This window comes from Pimephales promelas, chromosome 2 (genome assembly GCF_988280905.1).
Source record: "Pimephales promelas chromosome 2, fPimPro1.hap1.1, whole genome shotgun sequence".
NCBI classification, from domain to species: Eukaryota; Metazoa; Chordata; class Actinopteri; order Cypriniformes; family Leuciscidae; genus Pimephales; species Pimephales promelas.
In genome coordinates this window covers 45,274,248-45,287,284 of record NC_142770.1, presented here as the reverse complement: position 1 = coordinate 45,287,284, position 13,037 = coordinate 45,274,248, and the positions used below count along the sequence as shown (strand labels likewise).

The window sequence follows — 13,037 nt, the reverse complement described above, 5'->3', positions numbered from 1 at the left end:
GACATAAACCACATTTTGGATTTCATATTTTGTTTAATATTAATATTCCTGTAGTTCAGAATCTAATGCTTATGAGACCCACATCTGTTATTCGACTCTTTCCTTTTGCAGATATGTGGAATCTAATAACACTCACACTCACAAACACACATGCACACACACACACAGAGACACACACACTACAATAGTAACATTTCAAATTTTGAAAGCCAAATAAATAAATTTATACATCTGTAGCAATTTCGTCTATTTCTAAACTCTTCCCATCTGTTTAGAAGTGCTCGAAGTGCTCTGTCTAGTTTAGAGATCAACAGGTGGTCATACTAAAAGAATCAACATTTTTAAAGCTACACTATGCATTTTTTTTATTATTAATTTACAAAATAACCCTTAAAAACTTTGATAAACCTGTAATATTGAACTGTATGTTAGAGCTGTTTGTGTGGATTTCATTGTAAATTACCTGCATCATACACACTTACACAGAGAAAAGTAACTCCAGTAGTTATTTTTAAAGGGAACCCCAACTAGTGAGGCATGTTGGCCTTATAAGATTAACGTGGGCGTCAGATATAAAAAGGTGATACAAAAACACTCCAAATGTTTTTGATTTTATAAAAAAAAAGCAGAAAATCCATTCACTGGTAGGCCGCCATAGTTACAGTATTTACGTCTCAATGCATTCTGGGTAGTGACGTGTAATGGTTGCAGTCGGTTGAGCCTAGCCGCTGTAGCTGCTTCGTTTATTGTTTTTTCCAATGTACCGGCTAGCTAGATGAGTTTTGACAGTAGTGAGATGAACACGTCTGCCGTTCAGCCATCTCAGTTTGAACCCGAGCGCACCGTAGGCTAAATCAAGAGAATAACGCAGTGTCTGTGCGGCAACTGCATGCTAGTGCCAAGCGAGAACGACCGCGTTTGCTGTGAAGAGATCAGTATTCAGTAACGTTATAGTCTTAGATTTAAGATTTTAATATATAGTGCAAGGCAATTCGGTGCAATGGTAATTATAAATATTGTAACTTAATTGTAAGATCGAAAATGTACATGAGGTAGATGAGTAGAATAGTGTTGACTTTGTAAAGGGGGTTTTGCACACCGGGTTCGGACGAGAAGCGCTGCGCCGCTTCCATGACATCTCGAGGTATTACCAGACGCGCACTTTGTCAGTTTATGGCCAGCAATATTGTTCTGTCAGGTCCATTAAGTCAAGAACACACAGACAAAAAAAATGTTTAATAAATTTTTTTTTATTTAGAAATTATTAAATGGATTGCAATAGTAGATGTTCCTGAATTGAAATTTGGCGGTATGGCTCTGTTCAGGGAGTCCTCTGACCTTTCATGAGCACCATGAAATAGCAGGGAGTCAGAGGACAGCAGCAGCATTAGGGAACGCTCACACAGTTTAGGACTGTGAGAACTAAAATATCCCCCCAAACAAAACCACACCTGGCAATCCTCTGTGATACAGAGGATGATTAATTGACTAGACAAGCTATTCCCCAAAAAATAAATAAATAAATAAATAAAAACAGTGTCTCGATCGGTGTCGTCTGAGCTACAATTAGAATGTATTAATTATTGGAATGACGTCAGACCGCAAACTTAAACATGTTGTTACATAGATTAGGCTATCAGTTTTGAACTACTTGACGGACTACGGTGTCTGAAGATATCCACATCCGAGACGAACTAGATGAAAAATTAACTGGTCGCGCATTCAGGGACATTAATGAAGAGAGTGCTATAGCAAAATAATGATTATAATATTTATTTAGCGAAACAAATCAGAGAATTGAACTCATGGCTTTCTGAGCTTTAAGAATAGCCCGAACATCAGGACGGAGGTATCTTTCGTAAGCAGCAGAAGACCACCATCCCATGGCTTTAAGGGTTGAAACCGGAGCGGATGCTGTTGTTGCTGCGCCGATGCGCAGAGAATGAGCCGTATAGCGGTCCGGGGGCAGTCCACAGAATTGGCAAAGGAGGCAAATTTTTTATAAATGCTCTATGACAATTGTTAAAAAATGTTCAATCAAATCATCCCGTCTTTTTTTATTTTTTTATTTTTTTAGGTCGACTAGCCTAATCATTGGGCAGGACACGACTTTGGTCGACTAAGGATTTCTTTGGTTGATTACAGCCCTAATTGCTGCACAGGGTGAAGTCAGTAAATACATAATAACGATTTGAGACAAATAATTTAAATTTAATATAAAACTATGTAACCTAATGGTGCTCTGTGGCGCGGCAGGATTTTGAACAAGGTCCGAGAGCAGCTATTTCTATATGCGTTCAACATAGTGAGTGACTGCTTAGGGAAGCACACGACTTATGACTTATTAAATTATTTATACTCATAGTACGATCGTCTGATCTATACAGCCTACCCTGGACAGCTGCTGACAAAAAGTGGATCTCTTTACAGCAAACGCTCTCGTTCTCGCTTGGCATTGGCCACTGCCGCAGACATCATCTATTTTGCCCCACTCTCGCTTCAACTCTCTGATAATCTTAATTTTCATGTAACTCTTGAGTATGCCTGTCGTTTTCCGCATTTATTCTCTTGATTTAAGCCTACGGTGCGCTCGGGTTCAAACTGAAAAGGCTGAACGGCAGACGTGTTCATCTCGCTACTGTCAAAACTGGGCCAGCATCAACCTTTAGCTTTGAGACGTAAATAACTATGGCGGCCTACGAGTGAACGGATTTTCGACTTTTTTTTATTAAAATTAAAAAAATTTGGAGTGTTTTTGTATCACCTTTTTATTGAGAATGAGGAGTCACGTGCCTATTTGGGCGGGGTCTGAGCCGGTCGGCCATGATGGTAGGACACGCTATCGGTTACCAGGGGCAACGCCTTTAGAACCCATAGACGCGACTAAACATTCCAGAGCTCTTAAATTTTCGCGCATTTATTATTTTGGCAGGACAGAGACAGATCTAAGAATACGAGAAAAAAAGGAAGAAAGTAAAGCAATGCTAAAAGATAAGACGAAAGAAAAGGGACCTTACAGGAACAAACTCACACAAAGTGCAAAACAGCTGTATTTGGAGAAGCAGCATCAATATATTTGTTCTTTTGCACTAATAACAGTATTATTATTTTGTTATTATTACTTATGTTGTCCATGAAACTTATGTTGTCCAAATAGCCTATATATTTCAGTTCTCAATAAATATTGTTAAGCCATATCAAGTTGTTTCAAACATTTATTTCAATGAAATAAAAAAGTAATGAACAAGGCACTCAAACAACACTTTTGCATATGTTCGTTAAGGCACAGCAAACAGTGAAAATATATTAAAGGCATCAGCAAACCCAGCAATCCCCGTCGTCTCCTCGTCAGATCAGACTCTCTCTGCTGTGTCCATTTCAGTAACCCCAAAAACTGTATTCCATTATTCCTATGTTTTCCATATGTCTCTTGTGAGTTACTGGAGGAGTTTTAAACGCAGCAGTTACTTCCAGGCATGGTTAAACAGTGCGGTATAGCGAGAAACTCCTCTACTACCGAGCTAAAAACACACATAATCAATACTGTTTTGCCGTGGGAATCCTACCAACATGGCGGAAAGGGGAGGGGCACTGTAAAATGACGTCAACTCCTCATTCTCAATAGCCGACGCCCACGTTAATCTTAAAAGGCCAACATGCCTCACTAGTCGGGGTTCCCTTTAATTTTTTCCAAAAGTGTAGTGTAGTGTAGCAATAAAGAGATACTCAACCCAAAACTGAAAATGTTATCATTTGCACACCCTTATGCCATTTCAGCTTTATATGACTTTCTTCAGATGAAGTCCAAGATTTTTCGATAAATAATCTGTCTCTATGAGTCTATACAAGTGTACTGGACCTCAAAGATGATTCTTCAGAAACCACACAAAGCAAACACAGCGGTTATCCATTCGACCCCAGTTGATAAATTAAAGTCTTCTGAAGCAAAACGATAGGTGTTGATGAGAGAAACTTTATAAACAATAAACCATAACAGCATCTATAAACCAACTGTAACCTTGTGAGGAGATCTCTTTAACAAACACTTCAACAAAGTGTTCAATACGTTTATTTTCTGTCTCTCCTGAAAAGACTGTTTACAGTGTATTTGTGGAAAATAATTCACCTTAGTCGTGTTTTGTGATCTGGTGAAAGTAAGATGATCTTTGTCTGTTTGTCTCGTTCTAGACTAAAGGACTGTGGCATTACAGATGTTTCTGCTTTAACTCAGTCTTTGACGAACTCAAATGCACTGCAGTTTTTAAAAGAGCTTGATCTGAGAGACAATAAGATCAGAGACTCAAAGCAGCTCAGAGACGTGTTACGAGACTCAAACTGTAAAGGTGAGTAAACATCAGATGTTAAAGATACTTTCTTTATCTCTGACAGTCTTTCAACATTTGTGCAAGGAAAATATCATTAAGTTTTATTGAAACAATGTGGGGGAAATTTAAATTGATTGAAAACCAGTAAAGCACAAGCCCACCCCACAGCTAATTCAACATCATTGGCCAATCACAGTCTCCTGCCAAGAAAGATCAGAAAAAGTAATGGTCTCTACCATGATGTGCTACATAACTTTTAGTAAGATAAAAAACGCTGCATTATGCAGACCAGACAAGTAGTTGGCGATGTCACTTCATAAAGAAAGAGTGTGCGCCATGCACAGAACATTCATATGCACATACCTAGACTAAACATGATATATGCATGTACACACCGTCACTATTTTCACGTTTTTGAAGTTTACACAGAGGTAATGATATCTTTTTCAAAAACTTGCCCTTTGAAACCTGTTTCAAAGTTTGCGTTCTCAGGTTTCTTGTGTCATGGAAATGGACGACCAGAATTGATTCAAAGTTTTCTGTTAAAACTGTGTCGTGTAAATGGCCCTATAAATTATTTTTACAATCGAAATTAATCACCCCTGAAATTACTTAAACTGGACAATGGCTTTCTTCTAGAGCTGCTTGTTTAAATGTTGCTTTAATTTTCTTATTATGACTGTAAAGCTGTTTTGTAAAATCTCTATTGTAAAAAGCGCTGTATAAATGAAGGTGACTTGGCTTGACCAATGAAATCTCTTGAATCAGCTGGGGGGCAGGGCTTGTACTTTAGTGATTTCTGGAGGAAAAACTAAAGAATAAACAACTTTATTGAACAAGCTTTATGAATTGCATCAGTAGAAAATCATTAGAATTTGTTATAACAAAATTAGACTGATAGTTGTACAGAGATTGTAAAACGCAGGAATAATCAGAGCAGATTCCAGCTTCAGCTCACAGCCGTCCAGCCTCACATGATCAATGTCCCCGTCTATTGTGTGTTTTTACTTTGACAAGCGTCACATCACATTGCTTTAGGCTTTCTTTACTTTACAAACTCTAAGAAATGTGAGGATCTGATGTCTGTACAACTTAATCTAAAATTTACATTCTATATTCAAACATAAACTGACAATATCAGTTTTATATCTTTAAAATGAACAGGGATTTTGGTGAGATTTGGCGAGACCATTTAAAACCTACATCTTATGAATTCAAAGTGATAATACAGAAAAACATGTATTTAATGGCAAATTTAAACTGCTTTAAAGTTTATCGTACTAGCTCTTATGTAATGTAAACAGCATTATTAGAAATATACATGTACACTTAAGTGATATTGAATGATTATTGTTGGTGTTGTACTCTTGCAAATGAATATTTTATTTTATTTACAGGTGAAATGGATTGAGAAGATCTTAGTCGGAGCTGAGATGAAGCAAGAATAAAGAAGTCTTTGGTATAAGCGCTCAATCATGATGATATTGGAATTTAACTCATCTATATTGAAGCAAACAAAATATCACTAATCATAACTGTCATTGCCAAATTTGCCACTCCAACGTTTCAAGTGATATGACATTGTTGTGTGCTACACGATTTCTTTATGCCTTGCTGTCATTTCCATTTGTGGACATTTTCAGGGATGAGATTCTTTCGGAATAATAGGACTAAAATCATGACTCACGTGAATCATGCAGATTTCATGACTATGTGACGCTATGTGACATGGGATAATACCATTTGTGTGTTTTTTGTTATATTCTCAATCAGAGAGAGAGAGAGAGAGAGAGTGTGTGTGTGTGTGAGAGAGAGAGAGTCCCTAAACAAATATATAGTCTGGTTACACTTTAGGACTGTGATATTAATCAAATTTTATTTTTGATTCTGGCTTCCAAGGATTATAAAAAGAAGATATTTGAGGTCAAACTTTAACTATCCACGTTCCATCTAGCGCAGCTTCCTTTCCTTCACAGCAGAGAGCTTTCCTTCCTTCCTAAAACACAAACTTCACGTCAGAATCAGCTCAATCTGTGATAGTTGAAACTAATACCGGCGAGAGATGCTGTTTTCAACTTCAAGGTGGCTCTTATGTGTGTGTGTGTGTGTGTGTGTGCCTCCCGAAGCGGCTCGCAAAAGACAAGCAAATTATACATTAAGCTTTGTGTAAGTCTAAACCATCAAATAGATGATGTTAGTGTATATTATTAGTATACAATTATTTTTAAAAACTTGCATTTTATATTTTGTATAGCTGATTCATTTAAGAACAAAAAATCTTGTTTTGTTAATAAAAAAGATTGTATTGCACCTGTGTCTTCCTTGTGTTGATAATGCGCTCTACAAGTTATCCAGTATCTCATAATTCCTCCAGATTGGCCAGCTGACAAACTCCCTCCAGTTTACATAATGTTTATTTATTCTGAAATCCTCCTTGATTGAACTTAGAGGTTAAGTAAATGCAAGTATATTTAAGGTGGAATTCTTTGAGGAAAGTTATAACTGTTCATTTATTGTGCTTAACTATAATCTCTCAGTTCTCTTTAAACAGGTTTATGAAGGTTATGAGGCAAATATTCGCCTCATGCTTCTCCTCGGGACAGCTGGTGGTCAAACTGAGATCAGTCTTCAGACGGAAGTTACCACTTTAAGTCTCAGTTTAAATGGAAAGTTGGTTGTTATACTAAATGATAGTAATAACAAAGTGAAAATAGATTGGGAGCTGCTTAGTTCTCTTATGCCTCGCGCCGGCCCTGCTTCTTGGTGAGTAAGATTGTCGGATTGCAAGTTAAACTTTAAATATAGCTGCAAGGAGCAATTACCGGGGCCAAGCACAATCAGACGACAAAACATGTCAACATGTGTCAGATCAACTGCAGCAAATAGCAATTGAAGACATTTAAAGATGAATTTAGGCAAAATGGCTGAAAAATCACATACAATTAACTAAAAATGTGATTAAATGGATTATCACTTTCGACCAATAGATGGCGTAGTTACAAAATCGACCTTTTACAACCTTCAGACCAGTCGCATTAAAATACGTAGATTTATTCAAAAGTTCAAAAATTTTGTTATAACTTTGACCAAAAGGTGGCGCTGTCTTGATCTTCTGAGTACCTTCAGGGGATGGTGCTGATGACACAAACTGAGTTTCGTAATGTTACACCAATGCATTCGTTAAGTATAGCATGTTATGTTCTGTTATAGCGCAAAATAAGTCAACTACAGCCAGAGTTAAAAGCATTTGAAAATTTTATTTTACCACTAGATGGCGCTGTTTCGAAACTTCTCAGGCTCCTTCAGGGCAGTGTACTGATGACCCATACCGAGTTTCGTAACAATTCGTTCATGCGTTCAAAAATACAGCTTTTTATCACATAATTCAAAATGGCTGACAGCCAAAATGGCCGAACTGGGAAAATTGGATATCAGTCGATTCGGCATGACGCCCTGAATCTAACAAGACCATGTTTATGATTTTTGGTGAATGCAATCAGTGAATGAGGTACAGGTGAATGTGATCAGTGATGATGAGTCCGGGCAGTGAGTTCTGGGAACTGTAGTTTGTGAGTGATAATAGTCTTATCTGGAGTGCCCTCTGCTGGCTCAAAAGGGCACTCCAGCTGGTGACCGTTACAGACAGAGTAAATAATAATAATTCATTACATTTATATAGCGATTTTGTCAGCACTCAAAGCGCTTTACATAGAGAGGGTAATCTCCTCAACCACCACCAGTATGCAGCATCCCCATTGATGATCAGACGGCAGCCATATTGTGCCATAAAACACAAATGAGGTTCAAGTGTTTCAAAACTTGTATGGTGATACAGACAGAGAAGCCTGCATTTAATTTCAAAGTCAGCGATGTTGTCAGGATTGTGTGAGAGGACCGTTCGCCAAAGGTTGTGAACAGAACTACATGTAAGAATTTTTTACCATAAAATGTGTATTCTAGATCAACCACCAGTCTACAGACTGTCGGTTTATGACGATGATGTCATTGAGGGTGTTTTTCTTTAATGAAAAAGTGTTGCAAAAAATAATTGTAAGTAAAAACAAACCTTTTAATGGTAATAAATGGTACTGGAATTCAACACATACTTTGCCATACTTTTTCAAATTATGATCAAAACCTTTTCTAATCTTGACAAAACACATTATCAGAAAGGTCTCAAGGTTCAATATTTTGTAACAGAAGTGATATTTGGACAGAAATATATTAATTTGCTACAGCAGAATGCATACAATTAAATTCAATGGAATTTATGTCATTTTTGGTATTACGCCTAAACAAAATCTCATGAGAACTTCAATTTTTGTGATATCAACTTCAAATTTGGATCACAACTTTGTTAGATATATGGCTTTGATTTTATAGTAATTTTATAGGAAAAAATATTTTGTAAAATATATATTTTATATAAAAGAAAAAAATATTTAGTAAAGTATATTTGATTTAATAATGTACATTTAAAACTTCCATAACCTTTTCATACTTTTATTTTTTGAAGTGTTTTTACTTCAGCAATAATCTGCTGAGTGTTTTCTTTAAAACAAGACTAAACTTAGGTCTTTATTCCAAAGCATACTTGAATTACAACCAAGTTTTAATAGTGCATTGTAATGTCCATTCTCAAAAGGGGGTGATGGTTAACCGTTATGTGCCAAATTAACCATTTGGTTGAGCATGTTTTTGAAAAATGATTAAAAATATCCTAAAGTTTTTTCATAGCACCAAGTAACATCATTTTGTAAAGTTAAGGCTCTTGCAGTGGAATATGTAATGCTTAGCTTGCAAAATTTCACCAAAAACAGTTCACATGGCTGGGGTGATTTATTTGTTTCATGTTAGAAAAAGTGTTAGACATCCATGTTAGAAGAAGTGTTGTGACAAGTGCTGTTGATTGACGCTGTGAAATCTAGTGGATTTTTTGGCATAATACACCTCAACCAGATGATAGAGATGGCTTTAGTGCTTAGCTTTTTGTGTTCAAAATGTTCAAAGGTTTATATAATGAGCGGGTACATGTATCAGTTGTCCAAATCGTGCTTTGTCTTATCCTGAATCACTGTGGTACACCTATAATAAGTGTTTATATTCGGACTATTTTATACTGGTTCTGGTCTTACCGCTGCGGAGTAGCACAGGACCTGCGTGACTCGTCATTCATGTTTGGTTCAATATTAAATTATACTCTAACTTAACGTTACCTTTGGCTCGTGGAGAGAATAATATTCGTTTGAACTTTTTTCATTTCACGTGAACACACACCAGAATTCTTGCAGAGTCGATTTATCTATTTCGCTGACTCAAATCTTTAAATGTTTATGGGTAAAATGACAGCAGTGTAATTCACACAGTTCACCACAGGAGGGCGTCCAGATAAAAACAAATGTTCGTCTTAACCCTAAAACCGTATTCTGGACAAATGTGGGCAAAATAGTTTTGATTTATTTTTAAAAATACTTCCCTTGATCTGAGCGGTACAAGACTTGGCTGTTTTTCCTAAGTTTGTCTCCTGAACACACACAATATTTTTTTTTTGACTCAATTCTACAATGTTAAGTGGGTGGAAAAAAACCTTCTTAATCTTGTATTTGGGTCAAAAATGGGCACCCATAGAAATGAATGGGGAAAAACTGTAATTTAGAGCATTCTAAAATAAGCCAAAATAAGACACCGGGTGACAGCAAAGTCACTTCATCTTTAGGTTTTACATTTGCCAACAAATACTACATCGTGGATTAAAGTCCAAATTTTGTTATACATTCAACACAAAATAACATTAAAATGTTCTCGCTGCATTTTTTATTCTGTTGCGCTTATATTTTTGTCTGTTATTAAAACGTCTGAATCAGCGGGGCTTTATAAGAATAATTCTTAATCAAGCTAGTTTTCCTCTAGAGTTAGCCTACTGCTGTAGAAAAAATGTTTCAGTGGTGTAATTAATACATTTTACCACAGGAGGGCGTTTTCAATTCAAATTTAAAAGTACGTACAATTATTATACCATAAATAAAAGGGGTCATATGTTTCATGTGGTAACGAACGATTTATTTAACACGAAATCAATGTAAAATAATGTAATGCAAAGTTTTCCTTTGACTTGAATTAACTAGAAGTAGGTAGACATTTTTAGGTAGAAATAATTAACAGGAGTGTAATTCACATGAATTCACCACAGTTCGATCAAGACATTGGACTTTTTAAAATTACATAATGTATTTGTTTATTTTAACAAATCGGGAGGCAGTATACAATACACAGAGAATGATACAATCAATTTTTCATAATTTTCCCTTAGTTTATACATCCAACAATATATTTCATTTTAAAACTACATGTTTGCCAGAGGTTTTCAATTATTTATCAAAGGATTTTAATCAATGCAAATAATTTAATAAAAGGTTTTAATTAGATAATTAACAGCAGTGTAATGCACACAATTCACCACAGGAGGGCGTTTAGACGTGAGTCTTTAAATTTATATTACAGATATAAGAATATATTTCCATTAAACAAAATCAAACTTTTCTAGATTTTTTTTATTATGCGCGCTTTAAATTAATAATTTATCAAACAATGTGAAATAAATGCAAAGTAAGTGCAGAGTTTAGTGCAGTTTTCCTCTGGCGCTCTGAATACGGTTCAGCAGTGTAATTCACACAGTTCACCACAGGAGGGCGATTAAACTCCATTTTCAACAGGATATCGCAGACAGGGGCGGCGCTAGGGGTGGGCTAAGGGGGCTGTTTTCAGTAAAGCCCCGAATGTTTTTATTTCCTTGCATTGTACACACCATCACTGAGAGAATTTAATTAATTAAATGTATATTTCTCGACTCTCGCATCACAGCGTCCGTCAACATACGCATTGTCATTCACAACCGACAAGAACCGCCCACTCAGGCTAGTGCTTCTGACTGACATGTAAACTGGCCAACCATCGATGAGAAGCTCGGCGGTCTTGTACGATCCAGCCAATGAAATTAAATATTTTGGAGCCAGGTGTTTGTTGATGTGCAAGAAGTTAGTAATGAACGAGTAAAATGGATGCTATCAAAGTTCTTCCAAAAAAAAAAAAGAAAAAAAAGAAAAAAGGAATTAAAACACCCCCAGCCATTACTAAAACAAGATACAACAGCTTCAGCAGGTATCTGTAACTTTTAATCGAAGTATTAGATTTCTTTCTTTAGATTGTCAGATATACATTTTGATCGTCAAACACTTTGTGCAGCACAGTCAATAGGACGTGCACGCGCGGCGCACACACAAAAGGTAAGGTAGGCAGTCTTATTAGACTTTAAAATGTAATGTGTGCATGAAGAATGGGTCAAGATTTTTTTGTTGTTATTATAGAGGTTCTTTAGTCACCTCTTTTTATCTATTCTCACAAAAATCATGTTGTTAAGTAAATGCTATTTATTAAAACAATAATAGAGCTGAGCTTGCTAACCATGTCTGAGATGAGTCAGCAAGGAAAGAAGAGGGTGCGTGGCATTGTGATTTTATTTCTTGTATCGTGACACATACATGGATTTCTCTGGGTTAAGCCCCAGATATCCACTCACCCTAGAACCGCTCCTGATCGCGGATGCAAAATATATTTATAGAAAATTTGAAAGGTAATTGCCAGATGTTTTACTGCGTCACATGGCAACCAACAATTTATTAAATGTTATAAAATATTGTAACTCAAAGTTTTCCTCTGACTGCAGTCACAGCTGTAAAGTTGCAGCAGTGTAATTCACACAATTCACCACAGGAGGGCGACTGGCTAAGTTGTCTTGTTTTAAAGTTTTAGTGCTTAGCTTTTTGTGTTCAAAATGTTCAAAGGTGTATATATTTAGCGGGTACATGTATCAGTTGTCCAAATCGTGCTTTGTCTTATCCTGAATCACTGTGGTACACCTATAATAAGCGTTTATATTCGGACTATTTTATACTGGTTCTGGTCTTACCGCTGCGGAGTAGCACAGGACCTGCGTGACTCGTCATTCATGTTTGGTTCAATATTAAATTATACTCTAACTTAACGTTACCTTTGGCTCGTGGAGAGAATAATATTCGTTTGAACTTTTTTCATTTCACGTGAACACACACCAGAATTCTTGCAGAGTCGATTTATCTATTTCGCTGACTCAAATCTTTAAATGTTTATGGGTAAAATGACAGCAGTGTAATTCACACAGTTCACCACAGGAGGGCGTCCAGATAAAAACAAATGTTCGTCTTAACCCTAAAACCATATTCTGGACAAATCAAAATAGTTTTGATTTATTTTTAAGAAATACTTCCCTTGATCTGAGCGGTACAAGACTTGGCTGCTTTTCCTAAGTTTGTCTCCTGAACACACACAATATTTTTTTTTTGACTCAATTCTACAATGTTAAGTGGGTGGAAAAAAAAAAACCTTCTTAATCTTGTATTTGGGTCAAAAATGGGCACCCATAGAAATGAATGGGGAAAAACTGTAATTTAGAGCATTCTAAAATAAGCCAAAATAAGACACCGGGTGACAGCAAAGTCACTTCATAACTAACTAATGTTAGGGAAATCTGTTAATGTTTTGTTGTGCATTCCTGAAAAAAAAAATATATATATATCGGCCAATATATCGGAATATCGGATTTTAAAACCAACAAATATTTGTATCGGTATCGGCCTTCAAAATCCTGTATCGGTCGAGCAATGTTTTCAAATAATG

The 13,037-nt window shown here is 36.2% G+C and overlaps 1 protein-coding gene across 2 annotated transcripts in view; it reads left to right on the top strand.

Annotated features, from left to right (window-relative positions):
- LOC120487552 (NACHT, LRR and PYD domains-containing protein 12-like) overlaps window positions 1–6,635 on the top strand; it is an 82,891-nt gene extending 76,256 nt beyond the window's left edge. For both annotated transcript variants that reach the window (XM_089122969.1, XM_089122966.1), the window contains 2 exons: window positions 4,189–4,343; window positions 5,723–6,635. In XM_089122969.1, the coding sequence (XP_088979095.1) occupies window positions 4,189–4,343; window positions 5,723–5,736 (169 nt within the window). In that variant the 3' untranslated portion in view covers window positions 5,737–6,635. The remainder of the gene's footprint in view (window positions 1–4,188; window positions 4,344–5,722) is intronic.
- Window positions 6,636–13,037: the final 6,402 nt, after the last annotated feature.